This window comes from Mixophyes fleayi, chromosome 9 (genome assembly GCF_038048845.1).
Source record: "Mixophyes fleayi isolate aMixFle1 chromosome 9, aMixFle1.hap1, whole genome shotgun sequence".
NCBI lineage: Eukaryota > Metazoa > Chordata > Amphibia > Anura > Limnodynastidae > Mixophyes > Mixophyes fleayi.
The window spans coordinates 132,269,839-132,285,968 of record NC_134410.1 but is presented as its reverse complement, the minus strand read 5'-3'; the positions used below and the strand labels follow the sequence as shown (position 1 = coordinate 132,285,968).

At 50.5% G+C, this 16,130-nt stretch overlaps 1 protein-coding gene across 2 annotated transcripts in view; it reads right to left on the bottom strand.

Annotated features, from left to right (window-relative positions):
* Nucleotides 1–16,130, bottom strand: part of CAMSAP1 (calmodulin regulated spectrin associated protein 1) — a 43,298-nt gene that overhangs the window by 10,177 nt on the left and 16,991 nt on the right. Inside the window, exons 6-16 of one of the 2 annotated variants that reach the window (XM_075185782.1) lie at nt 14,732–14,764; nt 13,402–13,543; nt 12,589–12,728; nt 12,406–12,502; nt 5,794–5,962; nt 5,530–5,621; nt 5,115–5,199; nt 2,132–4,499; nt 1,001–1,137; nt 388–608; nt 14–116 (exon numbers count right to left, since the gene is read on the bottom strand). In XM_075185782.1, the coding sequence (XP_075041883.1) occupies nt 14–116; nt 388–608; nt 1,001–1,137; nt 2,132–4,499; nt 5,115–5,199; nt 5,530–5,621; nt 5,794–5,962; nt 12,406–12,502; nt 12,589–12,728; nt 13,402–13,543; nt 14,732–14,764 (3,587 nt within the window). The remainder of the gene's footprint in view (nt 1–13; nt 117–387; nt 609–1,000; nt 1,138–2,131; nt 4,500–5,114; nt 5,200–5,529; nt 5,622–5,793; nt 5,963–12,405; nt 12,503–12,588; nt 12,729–13,401; nt 13,544–14,731; nt 14,765–16,130) is intronic. The other variant, XM_075185783.1, reaches the window with a different exon arrangement.

Below are 16,130 nucleotides of genomic sequence, written 5' to 3'. Positions count from 1 at the left end.
CAGAGGGATGTACCTGTGGGAAGGTGTTCCTCCAGAATGGACGCTCTCAGCCTCCGTAGTTGCACCAGAAGCCAGAGACAGACTTGACCCAGACTGCGCACTGCTTAAGTTATCAGCTGCGGGGAATAGACGGGTCAGTATACGATATCACAGCGCTGATACTAATCACTCCCCAGTGGTTTATACATAGGACACAACGGAGGAGCAGGCGTCATAAGAATATCAAAAAATAATAATCCCCAAAAAAATATTGGCAAAAATAGAGATCAACTTGCCAATATTAATAGAATATAAAACAAAAAATCACCATTAAACACTACAAATAATACATACAAGTATACAATATATGTAAAAGATTGGATATCGGGAGCACAGCAGAGAACTTACGAGTGGAGGAATATTTAGTCCCGGAGTCACTGTACGATTCCTCGCGATGGACAGATTTTGGCCGAGATTTTTTGGGTTTGGCCTTGGGTTTGGGCTTGGGTCTTCCTACTCCTTGCTCTTCTAAGATCTCCTGTTGCTTCCTTCTGAGATATTCCTGTTTAATAAGTTCTCTTCTGGCCTTCTCTTCGTCCTTCCGTATCCGATCCTCCTCGGCTTTGCGGCTACAAAGGAGAATATTGCTGTAATCATGCAGAACTTGGGCCTGTATATCAGCCAGAACAGCGGCTTCTTGGTGCTGCACTGGCTACAACAGTAACCACTAGTAATAGGAACTAACTCTGCCAGACTGATAAACAGGCCTTCCTGGAAACACAGATACAAGCCAGAAAGTTACTGCAAGGTACTTAGTGAACATTACACAGGGCTTTAAAACATGAGTGTTATGATGTCAGTCATTTAGTGTTTTAGGCGCCCCCTAACCACTGGCATCTTACGCCAACACGGAGGTAATGAACATCTAACCAGGATACTTTCTTCTTTGAAGTGGATACTTTATATAATTATGAAAGCAGAGCGTGCGCTAAGCATATTATATTATTGGTGCAGTATTTACCGAGCTTCATCTCTCTTCATTTCCACATCGGCTTCCAGCTGCTGTTTCCTGAGTCGCGCTTCCTCTGCTTTCTTCTGCTGCTTCAGCAGAAAGGCGGCGCGTTTCTTCGCCAGCTCATCCTCAGCTTTCTGCTCATCCTGGAGGCAAGAACCAGACAGTGGGGAACAATTAGATAATTGTTGCACTTTGATCAGAACGGACACTACAGATATCACTTAATCTAAACACGAGAGCGCGTATCTAATAAACAAGAGTTTATAAATGTACATTAACGCTCCCACAGGTTGCTGTCCACGTTTATATTGGCCCAGTACTACTTGTACATGGATATGAAGCAACATTTCACATCTCAGCATTTCCCCATAATTACATAAATGATGAGATTATAATGAAAGAAACTGAGGCGTTCTAGCTTATTAATGTGTGTAATTACAGGACATCGCTCCGCTACATTCTCCCAGCATTGTCTTCATGCTTTTCACAGGGTATAATGTGACCCAAGGTAACTATAGAGCCAGTGACCCAGCCTGAGGGGCAGCGACATGGGCTGGTTTTAGCAGTACTTCAGCAGTTGAGCTCTAAGCCTCCTACTGATGCCTGACTTCCTCCTCGCCTCCCGGTGAACTGGGGTTAGTTTCTGAGTATCTGCTCCAATGTCTGCTAGAGATGCGAGGAAGACAAATAAAAGTAATACAAAGGTATGTTTACTGGTCCTTTAAGCTGCCCATACACAGCGATTCAGGCAGCCAATCTGGCACCAATGTTTTGTGCCCAACGAATGTTAATCTTAATCAACATCTGCCCGCGACTGCCAGAAAAGCTGGTGGAACAATAAGTGTGATGTGACTGTGGGGTATACAGACATGTTCACCGATGAGGGAATAACAGCTGTTTGAGCACACGCGTGTAGGGCCAGACTGGCTGCTGGTATGTATGGGCAACTTTAGTTAGAAAGATGTTCTCATCCTCTGCAGTCCCGGAGAGAGAGGAGAATCTTTTAGAAAGAAGCATCTTAAGCAGATACCATGTCAGTCCAAAAAAATAATTACAAATTTTGTCTCAACCCACCAGGAACCAGCGACATCACTGGCAATAAGACGCTGCGTCAGGTAATTATTAAGAGCTACTTACCTTGAAGAAAAACCCAAGGCCGGATTTCTGGTCTTCACCAATAATATCTGCAGATTTTTCTTCATGTTCAATTCCTTCATCAGGATCTTTAAGTTCAGAAAGATCCACTTCGATAAGACTAATTTTACTCTTAAGCTGCTCGTCCACTGGGACATTTTCTTTCCCAGAAGTCTCGGAGGATCCCACGCCGGCAGCGCGCAAACTGTTCAAGGAATCTCTATGCATCTGTTCGGAAATAATGTTTTCATCTTTAGAGGTGGCCAGAACAAACGTCCTCTGGTTGTTCTCATCGTGCAGTCGGAAACTACCGCCAGATTTATCCTGACCGAGACTGTCGGCTTGTTCTGCACCGTTGTCTGGAACAATCTCATCAGCGGGGACACAGGGCGATTTTAAAGTATGAACGCTTTTTAAATGGGGTAAAGTTTCTATACTTTGGGCGGGAGTTATTATACGAGAAGTTTTTTCTTTAGCGGTTTTATGGTCAAATGTCCGTGATGATCGAGAGTTTCGCCCCTGTCCAAATCGCTGAGTTTTACGAGGTCCTGTGGCAACACTGGTTGGGGACAAAGGTTCCACAAACTGAACGGGAGGTTTAAGCTTATGGTCTTGGGTATTATTTTTAAGGGCTGGTACCACGGAGGCTGGAGCCTTCATTAGCAACTCTTGCTGTTGGGATATTTTCAGTATAGCCTGCTGGAGAGTGCTGATTGTTTCATTTAATTTTTCGATGGAGAGGTCACATTCGCTGGCGTCTATCTCAGAGTCGACGTCCTCAGGACTAGCATCTGCGATGACGCTGCACACGCCGCCCTCTTCTAGCTCCAGCTCTTTTGGCTTTTGATCAAAAAAGTCTTGAAATTTCGGTTCTTTGGAAACCTCGCTCGTCAAGTCTGTTTTCTCAAGGTATTGTTCTGCCTTAAAGCTGATGGTCACAGGATCACACTCATCTGTGTTCTGCTTAGTGTAGTCCTTGGGGCAATAATCTGGCTTCAGTGGATGAGGACTACCTTCATGTTTACCTTTCTTCACAACATGCAAAAAAGCCTCTTTCCCCAGTTTTAAGCGCTGGCGTGCAGACAAGGACTCCATCTTCTTCTTCTGAGCCTCGATAGCCCTCCGTTTCTCCTCAAGCTGCATGTGGAGCTGCACAAGTTCAGAAGCCAGGACGTTAGTGTGGTCTTTGTTTTGCCCCCCAGGACTCTGTTCTCGCCGTTGCTTCCAGGTGGTTAATGGAGGAAGACAGCACTCAGAGCCATCCGGAGTGGTCTTCTGTGAACTGCTCGTACTAGATTTGGTTTCGTAACTATTCAGTCTCTGAAACTTTCTCTCCGCAAAGCTCGTCATTCGTACATTCCCACTGGCCATAGAGACGCTGCTAACCTGGGAGATAGTGCTCAGACACGGACTGGAGCGTCCGCTGCCGTCATCTTTGTCATCGTGTTCCTTCACTTTCATGTCTTCCTGCAACTTGGCAGACTCCTCCTCACCTACGTATTTACATAAAGGTCGGGAAGGTAAGTGATCCTGATCGCACTCTTCCAGATCCAGATTATCAGAGTCTGAATCCGGCCGTAATACTGTCCACGTGTTTTCTGGATCAGGTAGTTTGTCTTCTATAGGATGTGCCGACTTCTCTTCATCACTGTCCACTTTAGAATCATGAAGAAAAAAGCCGCCACAGGTCTGCTCAGATGGATCAACGCTGCTGCTCGCCAGGGGCCTAAACGTGCTGCTGCCAGTTTCCATAGAGAGCTGGACAGGATCTATCCTAAGACAATCTGTGGCAGGAAACTCTGAACTAGAAACAGGGGTGAAAGTTCTGTTCAAATCATGTGCAGTATGATTAGTGGTGACTTTCTTCCTAGGAAACGACTGAGTCCCCTCATTTTGACGCCTAGAAAGAAATCCTCTCTGTTTGCCGTCTCCATACTCTTCTCTCTTGTGAACAGTTTGCTTTTCTTTTGCCGGTCTAAGTACCGCTGGCATTAGAGGCTCCAAGTAGAAACTTTCTGGTTTGCTCCCCGGATCTCCCTCTGGCGGCCTTCTTGGGGACCTTGCGGTCACTTGTTGACTGGAGGCCCGGGAGGAGATGCTCTGTAACTCCAGGTCTCCTTGACTTGACGTTTCATTTGATCTAATAAATGCAACAAGCTCTTCCTCATCATCTTCCATATCTACATTTTCTATCAGGTTCCGTGACCCCACAGGGGCAGATGACGTAGGTAGGTGGTGTTTCGGAGTTGCATTTATGATGTTTGAAGCTAGGCTGTCCTTACTGATTGATCGAGCAAGGCTGATGCTATCACCGGACGCTGCATCTACATCATCTGCGCAGTGGAGGGCAAACGGCGGCTGAGAAAGTGGTCTGCAAGGAAATGAAGAACAAGTGATTGACAACATGGAAACAAACAGTTCTGCAATAGGCTATGTACTGGAAGACAGACATATTCTAATATATTCACTCAGTTTCTGCAACAAAATATCTCCAATATCAACAAAAATCCTTATTAAACAAAAATAAGAAACAAGACACAATAACCTAACAAAGTTGCTGAATTGCTCCTAATACAGATAAGCTTACATGCTAGTCTTAGGTGGTCACTACAGGTAAACATAAGGGTTTTGTCTGTTCTGTTACCCTACATTTCTTGTGATCTGACTACGTCCCTACCTCAATGACCAGAGTCCTGAGTTATTGAGCAGATTATCGCATAGGACGTTAAAAGATTCTGGACATAGAACCACAAAAACAAACTTATATTAGCTTCATAAACAGATAATCATTACTCATTTGCAAATCAGGTGCCCAATCAACTACTGGAAGTATAACCAATAAATCACTGTGATATTTTTGTATTTACTTCATAAAAGTGCATTACACTTCTACTATGACAGAATTAGACTATGTTGACTAAACCCTCAACTGTGTAAAATAATAGCTTAATAGAAGATCTAACGGCTGGACATAGGAGGTACTGACCTCGGCCTTTTCTCTGCCCAGGCCATGACAGACGATCGAGGAGAGACATCAGACTTCGTCAAGGAATTAGAACGATCTCTAGGGTCTAAAAATGAACGTTATCACATAGTTAGAACTGCTGAGCCAGGAACAGAGGCCAGGCTGCATGTATTATCATATTAGTAATCCATCAACAGTTGATTAAAGAGATATGCAAAGAAACAATCCTAATTACATGAGGAGGGAGTTTGAGCATGTTACAAACAAACCAGACAGTATTCATGTATGTAATTCATCGGATTACCCCATACAAATAGGAGACATTGAGAAGGTCACGCACAGAGCACATGAAGTTGGGCCCAGGGGTCTCACCACACAGGACAATACTTACTACAAATGAGGAGTTCCTATATAAGATGACTAAGCACATACTTACTAGGAACGTCATCAGACTGAACCACCTTCTGTTGTCTTTGTCTCAGGGGCAGCAGTGGATGGGACGGACCAACGGCTGCGCTTCCTTTCCCGCTAAACAGTGATTAATAAAACAGGTTAATCTTGGGCCTAGCGTAGAGCAGAGTACACAGACACATTGGGGTGATCATTAATCTAAAGCAGATTTATTTTGCAATTCATTACAAAGCTGGAACAAGAATAAGAGGACTATCCCCATGATCACATATAAGAGAGGAGCACTGACTTCTCCGCTTCCTCAGGCTGCAGGTAACTTCTGCTGCTGGCGTCAGTCACGTTCTGAGCCGCCGATGGGGACTCCGATGTGCTCGCTGGACTGGCCATGAAACTCCGCTTTGTTGCATTGGAGATGGGAATCTGGGGCCGACTGCTTTTATGTGGTAATGCTGCTTTAGCTGCGAGAGTTAGAAAATAAATAAAAATGCGACCAAACAAGGTGGTGGGAACAGAAGGGATGCCCAACTGGACAGATTTTGCAGTGGGGCACATATTTAACATAGTCTCTAATGTACTATCAAACCTAAACCAACTACTGCTCAGATAACGTACACAGAGTTTATAAACTTCAATACAGAACACACATAAGCCTACTTGTATTCAATACCAGCCCCATAAGACCAGAACCCCTGTCCTTCTCACTCCAATATAGAAACCCAACAATATACATGAGTGTTAGGAGTTCTAACTACAAAGCAGTAGAGAGCTCTGGGTGCTGTGCTGCCCTCTATAGGTGAATGCTAAGAACACACCCATACAACTACAGTATCAATGTAAATGCATTTTTCTTTCTTAAACATTTTATTTTAAAATGTTTTTGCAGTAACATTATATATACAGATTCTGTGTAGGTTATGAAGCATTTTTGCTTCTAATAAACTACATACATGAAAAGAAACTACTTTTGGTTAAGATAAAAGCACAAGTGCTGCAGGGTCCGGGCAGCAGTCTCACACAGAGGGCAGCAGCAGTCACACACAGAGGGCAGCAGCAGTCACACACAGAGGGGCAGCAGTCACACACAGAGGGGCAGCAGTCACACACAGAGGGCGGCAGCAGTCTCACACAGAGGGCGGCAGCAGTCTCACACACAGGGCGGCAGCAGTCTCACACACAGGGCGGCAGCAGTCTCACACACAGGGCGGCAGCAGTCTCACACACAGGGCGGCAGCAGTCTCACACACAGGGCGGCAGCAGTCTCACACACAGGGCGGCAGCAGTCTCACACAGAGGGCGGCAGCAGTCTCACACACAGGGCGGCAGCAGTCTCACACAGAGGGCGGCAGCAGTCTCACACACAGGGCGGCAGCAGTCTCACACAGAGGGCGGCAGCAGTCTCACACAGAGGGCGGCAGCAGTCTCACACAGAGGGCGGCAGCAGTCTCACACAGAGGGCGGCAGCAGTCTCACACAGAGGGCGGCAGCAGTCTCACACAGAGGGCGGCAGCAGTCTCACACAGAGGGCGGCAGCAGTCTCACACAGAGGGCGGCAGCAGTCTCACACAGAGGGCGGCAGCAGTCTCACACAGAGGGCGGCAGCAGTCTCACACAGAGGGCGGCAGCAGTCTCACACAGAGGGCGGCAGCAGTCTCACACAGAGGGCGGCAGCAGTCTCACACAGAGGGCGGCAGCAGTCTCACACACAGAGGGCGGCAGCAGTCTCACACACAGGGCGGCAGCAGTCTCACACAGAGGGCGGCAGCAGTCTCACACAGAGGGCGGCAGCAGTCTCACACAGAGGGCGGCAGCAGTCTCACACAGAGGGCGGCAGCAGTCTCACACAGAGGGCGGCAGCAGTCTCACACACAGGGCGGCAGCAGTCTCACACACAGAGGGCGGCAGCAGTCTCACACACAGAGGGCGGCAGCAGTCTCACACACAGAGGGCGGCAGCAGTCTCACACACAGAGGGCGGCAGCAGTCTCACACACAGAGGGCGGCAGCAGTCTCACACACAGAGGGCGGCAGCAGTCTCACACAGAGGGCGGCAGCAGTCTCACACAGAGGGCGGCAGCAGTCTCACACAGAGGGCGGCAGCAGTCTCACACACAGAGGGCGGCAGCAGTCTCACACACAGAGGGCGGCAGCAGTCTCACACACAGAGGGCGGCAGCAGTCTCACACACAGAGGGCGGCAGCAGTCTCACACACAGAGGGCGGCAGCAGTCTCACACACAGAGGGCGGCAGCAGTCTCACACACGGGGAAGCAGTCTCACACACGGGGAAGCAGTCTCACACACAGAGGGGCAGCAGCCTCACACACAGAGGGGCAGCAGTCTCACACACAGAGGGGCAGCAGTCTCACACACAGAGGGGCAGCAGTCTCACACACAGAGGGGCAGCAGTCTCACACACAGAGGGGCAGCAGTCTCACACACAGAGGGGCAGCAGTCTCACACACAGAGGGGCAGCAGTCACACACACGGGGCAGCAGTCACACACAGAGGGGCAGCAGTCACACACACGGGGCAGCAGTCACACACACGGGGCAGCAGTCACACACACGGGGCAGCAGTCACACACACGGGGCAGCAGTCTCACACACAGAGGGGCAGCAGTCACACACACAGAGGGGCAGCAGTCTCACACACACGGGGCAGCAGTCACACACAGAGGGGCAGCAGTCTCACACACAGAGGGGCAGCAGTCACACACACAGAGGGGCAGCAGTCACACACACAGAGGGGCAGCAGTCACACACACAGAGGGGCAGCAGTCACACACAGAGGGGCAGCAGTCACACACAGAGGGGCAGCAGTCACACACAGAGGGGCAGCAGTCACACACACAGAGGGGCAGCAGTCACACACACAGAGGGGCAGCAGTCACACACACAGAGGGGCAGCAGTCACACACACAGAGGGGCAGCAGTCACACACAGAGGGGCAGCAGTCACACACAGAGGGGCAGCAGTCACACACAGAGGGGCAGCAGTCACACACAGGGCAGCAGTCACACAGGGCAGCAGTCACACAGGGCAGCAGTCACACAGGGCAGCAGTCACACAGGGCAGCAGTCACACAGGGCAGCAGTCACACAGGGCAGCAGTCACACAGGGCAGCAGTCACACACAGGGCAGCAGTCACACAGGGCAGCAGTCACACACACAGAGGGGCAGCAGTCACACACAGAGGGGCAGCAGTCACACACAGAGGGGCAGCAGTCACACACAGAGGGGCAGCAGTCACACACACAGAGGGGCAGCAGTCACACACACAGAGGGGCAGCAGTCACACACACAGAGGGGCAGCAGTCACACACACAGAGGGGCAGCAGTCACACACACAGAGGGGCAGCAGTCACACACACAGAGGGGCAGCAGTCACACACACACAGAGGGGCAGCAGTCACACACACACAGAGGGGCAGCAGTCACACACACAGAGGGGCAGCAGTCACACACACAGGGGCAGCAGTCACACACAGAGGGGCAGCAGTCACACACAGGGCAGCAGTCACACACAGAGGGGCAGCAGTCACACACAGAGGGGCGGCAGTCACACACAGAGGGGCAGCAGTCACACACAGAGGGGCAGCAGTCACACACAGAGGGGCAGCAGTCACACACAGAGGGGCAGCAGTCACACACAGAGGGGCAGCAGTCACACACACAGAGGGGCAGCAGTCACACACACAGAGGGGCAGCAGTCACACACAGAGGGGCAGCAGTCACACACAGAGGGGCAGCAGTCACACACAGAGGGGCAGCAGTCACACACAGAGGGGCAGCAGTCACACACAGAGGGGCAGCAGTCACACACAGAGGGGCAGCAGTCACACACAGAGGGGCAGCAGTCACACACAGAGGGGCAGCAGTCACACACAGAGGGGCAGCAGTCACACACAGAGGGGCAGCAGTCACACACAGAGGGGCAGCAGTCACACACAGAGGGGCAGCAGTCACACACAGAGGGGCAGCAGTCACACACAGAGGGGCAGCAGTCACACACAGAGGGGCAGCAGTCACACACACAGAGGGGCAGCAGTCACACACAGAGGGGCAGCAGTCACACACAGAGGGGCAGCAGTCACACACAGAGGGGCAGCAGTCACACACACAGGGCAGCAGTCACACACAGGGCAGCAGTCACACACAGAGGGGCAGCAGTCACACACAGAGGGGCAGCAGTCACACACAGAGGGGCAGCAGTCACACACAGAGGGGCAGCAGTCACACACAGAGGGGCAGCAGTCACACACAGAGGGGCAGCAGTCACACACAGAGGGGCAGCAGTCACACACAGAGGGGCAGCAGTCACACACAGAGGGGCAGCAGTCACACACAGAGGGGCAGCAGTCACACACAGAGGGGCAGCAGTCACACACAGAGGGGCAGCAGTCACACACAGAGGGGCAGCAGTCACACACAGGGCAGCAGTCACACACAGGGCAGCAGTCACACACAGAGGGGCAGCAGTCACACACAGAGGGGCAGCAGTCACACACAGAGGGGCAGCAGTCACACACAGAGGGGCAGCAGTCACACACAGAGGGGCAGCAGTCACACACAGAGGGGCAGCAGTCACACACAGAGGGGCAGCAGTCACACACAGAGGGGCAGCAGTCACACACAGAGGGGCAGCAGTCACACACAGGGCAGCAGTCACACACACGGGGCAGCAGTCACACACACGGGGCAGCAGTCACACACACGGGGCAGCAGTCACACACACGGGGCAGCAGTCACACACGAGGGGCAGCAGTCACACACAGAGGGGCAGCAGTCACACACAGAGGGGCAGCAGTCACACACAGAGGGGCAGCAGTCACACACAGAGGGGCAGCAGTCACACACAGAGGGGCAGCAGTCACACACACAGGGCAGCAGTCACACACACAGGGCAGCAGTCACATACACAGGGCAGCAGTCACACACACAGGGCAGCAGTCACACACAGAGGGGCAGCAGTCCCACACAGAGGGGCAGCAGTCACACACAGAGGGGCAGCAGTCACACACAGAGGGGCAGCAGTCACACACAGAGGGGCAGCAGTCACACACAGAGGGGCAGCAGTCACACACAGAGGGGCAGCAGTCACACACACAGAGGGGCAGCAGTCACACACAGAGGGGCAGCAGTCACACACAGAGGGGCAGCAGTCACACACAGAGGGGCAGCAGTCACACACAGAGGGGCAGCAGTCACACACAGAGGGGCAGCAGTCACACACAGAGGGGCAGCAGTCACACACACAGGGCAGCAGTCACACACAGGGCAGCAGTCACACACAGAGGGGCAGCAGTCACACACAGAGGGGCAGCAGTCACACACAGAGGGGCAGCAGTCACACACAGAGGGGCAGCAGTCACACACAGAGGGGCAGCAGTCACACACAGAGGGGCAGCAGTCACACACAGAGGGGCAGCAGTCACACACAGAGGGGCAGCAGTCACACACAGAGGGGCAGCAGTCACACACAGAGGGGCAGCAGTCACACACAGAGGGGCAGCAGTCACACACAGAGGGGCAGCAGTCACACACAGAGGGGCAGCAGTCACACACAGAGGGGCAGCAGTCACACACAGAGGGGCAGCAGTCACACACAGAGGGGCAGCAGTCACACACACAGAGGGGCAGCAGTCACACACACAGGGCAGCAGTCACACACAGAGGGGCAGCAGTCACACACAGAGGGGCAGCAGTCACACACACGGGGCAGCAGTCACACACAGAGGGGCAGCAGTCACACACAGGGCAGCAGTCACACACAGGGCAGCAGTCACACACACGGGGCAGCAGTCACACACACGGGGCAGCAGTCACACACACGGGGCAGCAGTCACACACACGGGGCAGCAGTCACACACACGGGGCAGCAGTCACACACACGGGGCAGCAGTCACACACACGGGGCAGCAGTCACACACACGGGGCAGCAGTCACACACACGGGGCAGCAGTCACACACACGGGGCAGCAGTCACACACACGGGGCAGCAGTCACACACACGGGGCAGCAGTCACACACACGGGGCAGCAGTCACACACACGGGGCAGCAGTCACACACACGGGGCAGCAGTCACACACACGGGGCAGCAGTCACACACACGGGGCAGCAGTCACACACACGGGGCAGCAGTCACACACACGGGGCAGCAGTCACACACACGGGGCAGCAGTCACACACACGGGGCAGCAGTCACACACACGGGGCAGCAGTCACACACACGGGGCAGCAGTCACACACACGGGGCAGCAGTCACACACACGGGGCAGCAGTCACACACACGGGGCAGCAGTCACACACACAGGGCAGCAGTCACACACAGAGGGGCAGCAGTCACACACAGAGGGGCAGCAGTCACACACAGAGGGGCAGCAGTCACACACACGGGGCAGCAGTCACACACACGGGGCAGCAGTCACACACACGGGGCAGCAGTCACACACACGGGGCAGCAGTCACACACACGGGGCAGCAGTCACACACACGGGGCAGCAGTCACACACACAGGGCAGCAGTCACACACACAGGGCAGCAGTCACACACACAGGGCAGCAGTCACACACAGGGCAGCAGTCACACACAGAGGGGCAGCAGTCACACACAGAGGGGCAGCAGTCACACACAGAGGGGCAGCAGTCACACACAGAGGGGCAGCAGTCACACACAGAGGGGCAGCAGTCACACACAGAGGGGCAGCAGTCACACACAGAGGGGCAGCAGTCACACACAGAGGGGCAGCAGTCACACACAGAGGGGCAGCAGTCACACACAGAGGGGCAGCAGTCACACACAGAGGGGCAGCAGTCACACACAGAGGGGCAGCAGTCACACACAGAGGGGCAGCAGTCACACACAGAGGGGCAGCAGTCACACAGGGCAGCAGACAGAACGTACCTTCTTTTGATTCCTGTATATCTCGGGGCTGCACAAAGTCAGGTTTTACATTTTCAAACCACCAGAAAAGCTCAGCAATAAAAACCATTATATTTGGCTGGAAAAAAAGAGGGAAACAATATTGCAGTTTGTCCGTTTGATTCCGCCCTTAGTGAACCTTATTTACTTATAGTGCTGTCCTACCTTCAGCACTAATGGGGAATACAACATGTCTTCTAGGGTCAGGTAAAAACACTTGTTTAAGTATTCACTGGAGAACTCCTTCAGGAGCTGGATGTTGTACAGGCTGTCGGCCATTGAGGGCACTTCCTTCAAACAGATGTCTGTGGGAGAGATGGTCATGGTCACAGTTACCAGATCTCACACACACACGGCAGCCTCTACGGCCTCACTCAAATCCTGCACATTCTGAAAGGTTATGTGACACCATTCATTTCCTTCATCACTTCTGTGTCATTTTTCTTGGTCCTTTAATAATGACTTGTTTTATCTTATGACAATGTCCAATAAGCATCTAACATCATCATCATCATCAGCTATTTATATAGCGCCACTAATTCCACAGCGATGTACAGAGAGCTCACTCACATCAGTCCCTGCACCAACAGAACTTACACACTGAGAGACTAGGGTCAATTAACCTACTAATATGTTTCTGGAGTGTGGGAAGAAACCGGAGCACCCGGAGGAAACCCACGCAAACACGGGGAGAACATACAAGCTCCACACAGATAAGACCACGGTAAGGAATTGAACTCATGACCCTGATGCTGTGGGGCAGAAGTGCTAACCACTAGGCCCCCGTGCTGCCCACACATGTTAATAAGGTGAGGAAGGGGTGCCTGAAAACCATCAGTACAGCGAGGTGCTACATGGAAAATGTACCTATAATTAAATATAGCTAGCGCAAACTGTCGCTACATACTTGTACGGCGCACAAGGTTTGTCTTCAGGTGCTGGACTACATATAAACATCCAGCGACAAACACTGCTTACCATCCAGCTTCATCTGCTCCGGGCAGTAGTAGTGTATGACCGTCAGAAGGGCACTGCCATCGCTAACGTCTTTCATCAGCTCTTCAAGTAGTGGAAAGTAAGGAAGCTGTCTGTTGGATGGGTGATCTCGCCGGTAGCGCACCTATAAGGGGGAAATGTCACGTTCTGTTACACAGAGTCACTGGAACGTCAAAGGATTTATGTGAGCAAACCAAACTTTACACTAGACCGTTAAACACCTAAATCTAAAGACTACAGAAGCGGGAGGACTGTGCGGCCAGAGCCTACCGGGGAAATAGTAAAAATATCCACACTGCAAGAACGCTGGTCACACTCTAATCACAACAAAGGAGAGTACAGCAACCCCTATACAGGATCTCACGTAAGAGAGAAATACCATACAATGAAATATATTGTGGGTATTGCCAAACAGACCTTTATAATGAATGTAAAGTAATAAATTCTCTACAAATACCATTACTGTGATGTGTGTGAAGTATGCTAATAATCCCTGAATATGGAGTATATTTACCACCAATATACCTAATAAATCCTACTCCCACCAAGTCTTATATCCCGCCAGATGATACTGGGAGTATGTGGGGGGGGGTGAAGGGTGCATTATAACCCAATAAAGACCAACCGCAAAGCTATCAATTTAACATACCCACAACATATTTCAATTAATGTTTCCTGATAGTTTCCATTTCAACAATTATGAGTTTAACATAAACAAAAATTAGAGGGGAAAACAAAATTAGTGACTGGAATTTAAAGTCCCCATCCCACTTTATTTTACAGGAAAGCAGCTGGCAAGGCTGGTAGAGGGAGGGGGGAGATGCTGAAAATGCCTCTACAGGACAGACATTTTCATGTGGTCTATGATTGGTGATCACAGTCTCAGCTCTACAGGAAGGTTATATATACTATACCACTCGTGCATACTCCGCGGGCTCCTGCATGCAATGTGCTAGTGCATGCATTAGACCAGGCTTACAGACAGCGATGGGACAGAAACACACAAAGAAACGGTTATTGCACAGATGGTGGTTAGATGTCAGGTTAGCACAATGAGGTAACAGAGAAGCACAGATAGACAAAAGCACAGAGTCATGGTCCATGCCAGAGTCGTTTCTCTTCTTTTGTGTGGATATTAAGTACATCGGTAGTTACTAATTAAACAAAACGCCATTAAAGCCTTTGGAAGAAGAACGGAATCTGTTTTGTCACTCTGTTTGCTGCAGATGTAGAGTATGAGGAAGCTGACTGCACTACGATGAGTGTGCCATGGTCAGATGGATGAAGGTTTACACAGAGGGGCTTCACTTACAGGTACTAACTTCCAATACCATTTTGAAGGAGACTTTAGGAAGCAAGGAAGAGAGATTAAGCAGAAGAAATGAAAGTGGTTCAGTTTCTGTACAGATATACAAGTGTACATTAAACAGTTACTCTAGTCACAACTTTCTACATATAAAACATCCATTATGTCAGGACAACTTACAGGAAGTGCTTTCTTTATAGATACAGTGTTCCCTCTAGGTACAGCATAGGCAAACATAGCAATGTCTGAGCAGTAGTAATATGACAACAGAACACAACTGGTAGTTAGCGAAGGGCATTATAAAGAGGACGGCAAGAAGGGAAAAGCCAAGAAGGAAAGAGATCATCTGCAGCTCCAGCATATAGGGGTATTTACTGCAATAATACATTTGTACAACTACGTGGTTCTTCCGTTATAAAAGATAACATGATAGATATAGACATATCGGTCATTGCACACGTCTCCTACGCTCACAGGGGCTCCCCAGAATCCTTACACAGCAGCACGATATATGCTGTCCAATTACCTCGTTTCTGTCCCAGCCAAGTGATAACCACCTGGTACTAGTACACATGCAGGTGAGGTACAGCTGGGGATACTGTATGAAGGAACAGTCCACTGAGTCACCTGATCTTCCCTACAACCAGAGGGCGCTACAGAGCAGACACCATTAGTAGCTCTGATGCAACTTCTGCCAGCATGAGGCTTAGTAAACCTTTATATGAGTTTCTGCCCAAACCACTGTTCACCAACATAGAAAAAATACAAATAAAATGTTGACATCAATTTATTAGTGTTATCGCTCAGGTGACCATGAAAACCAGGAACATTTACGGGTAGTGCTTCTTTAAAGAGATTTACAGTAAATCTGACTGAATGCGCCAGGCTGAAAATTATATTCCGGACATGAGCTACCGGGAAACCGTTTGCCCATTGTAATGTCGTCCAGTCCACCCACCAAACTGCCACGTGGTCCCAGGTTCAGCATTTTTGGAGGACGTACAGAACATGGCGCCAGCTCTACCTCTAATTCCTGCCGCAACACTTACACGTTACTAGGATTAAAGTGCAGAGCGCAGGTCTAGTTAACCAACAGTATGTTATATTTGTCACTACGAGAGCACTGCAGGAGTTCATATTAAAAAGGCGTAAGATAAACATAAGTACAATACATAAAAAAATCTTATTAACTTTATTTAGTAGGTAACTAAAAGCAAATAATGTTTGAAGGTTCAAAACAGGAGATATCTCATCTTTGTTTATATACAAACGATGAAGTTATTTCACAAACCTCCACAGCACCGGAAGTCAGTATAACAAATCATAGAACAAATAAATTATACATAGAAACAAAGGAACATACAAGGATGCAGACATGCAAAGTGCTCTAGTCTAATCAAACAGC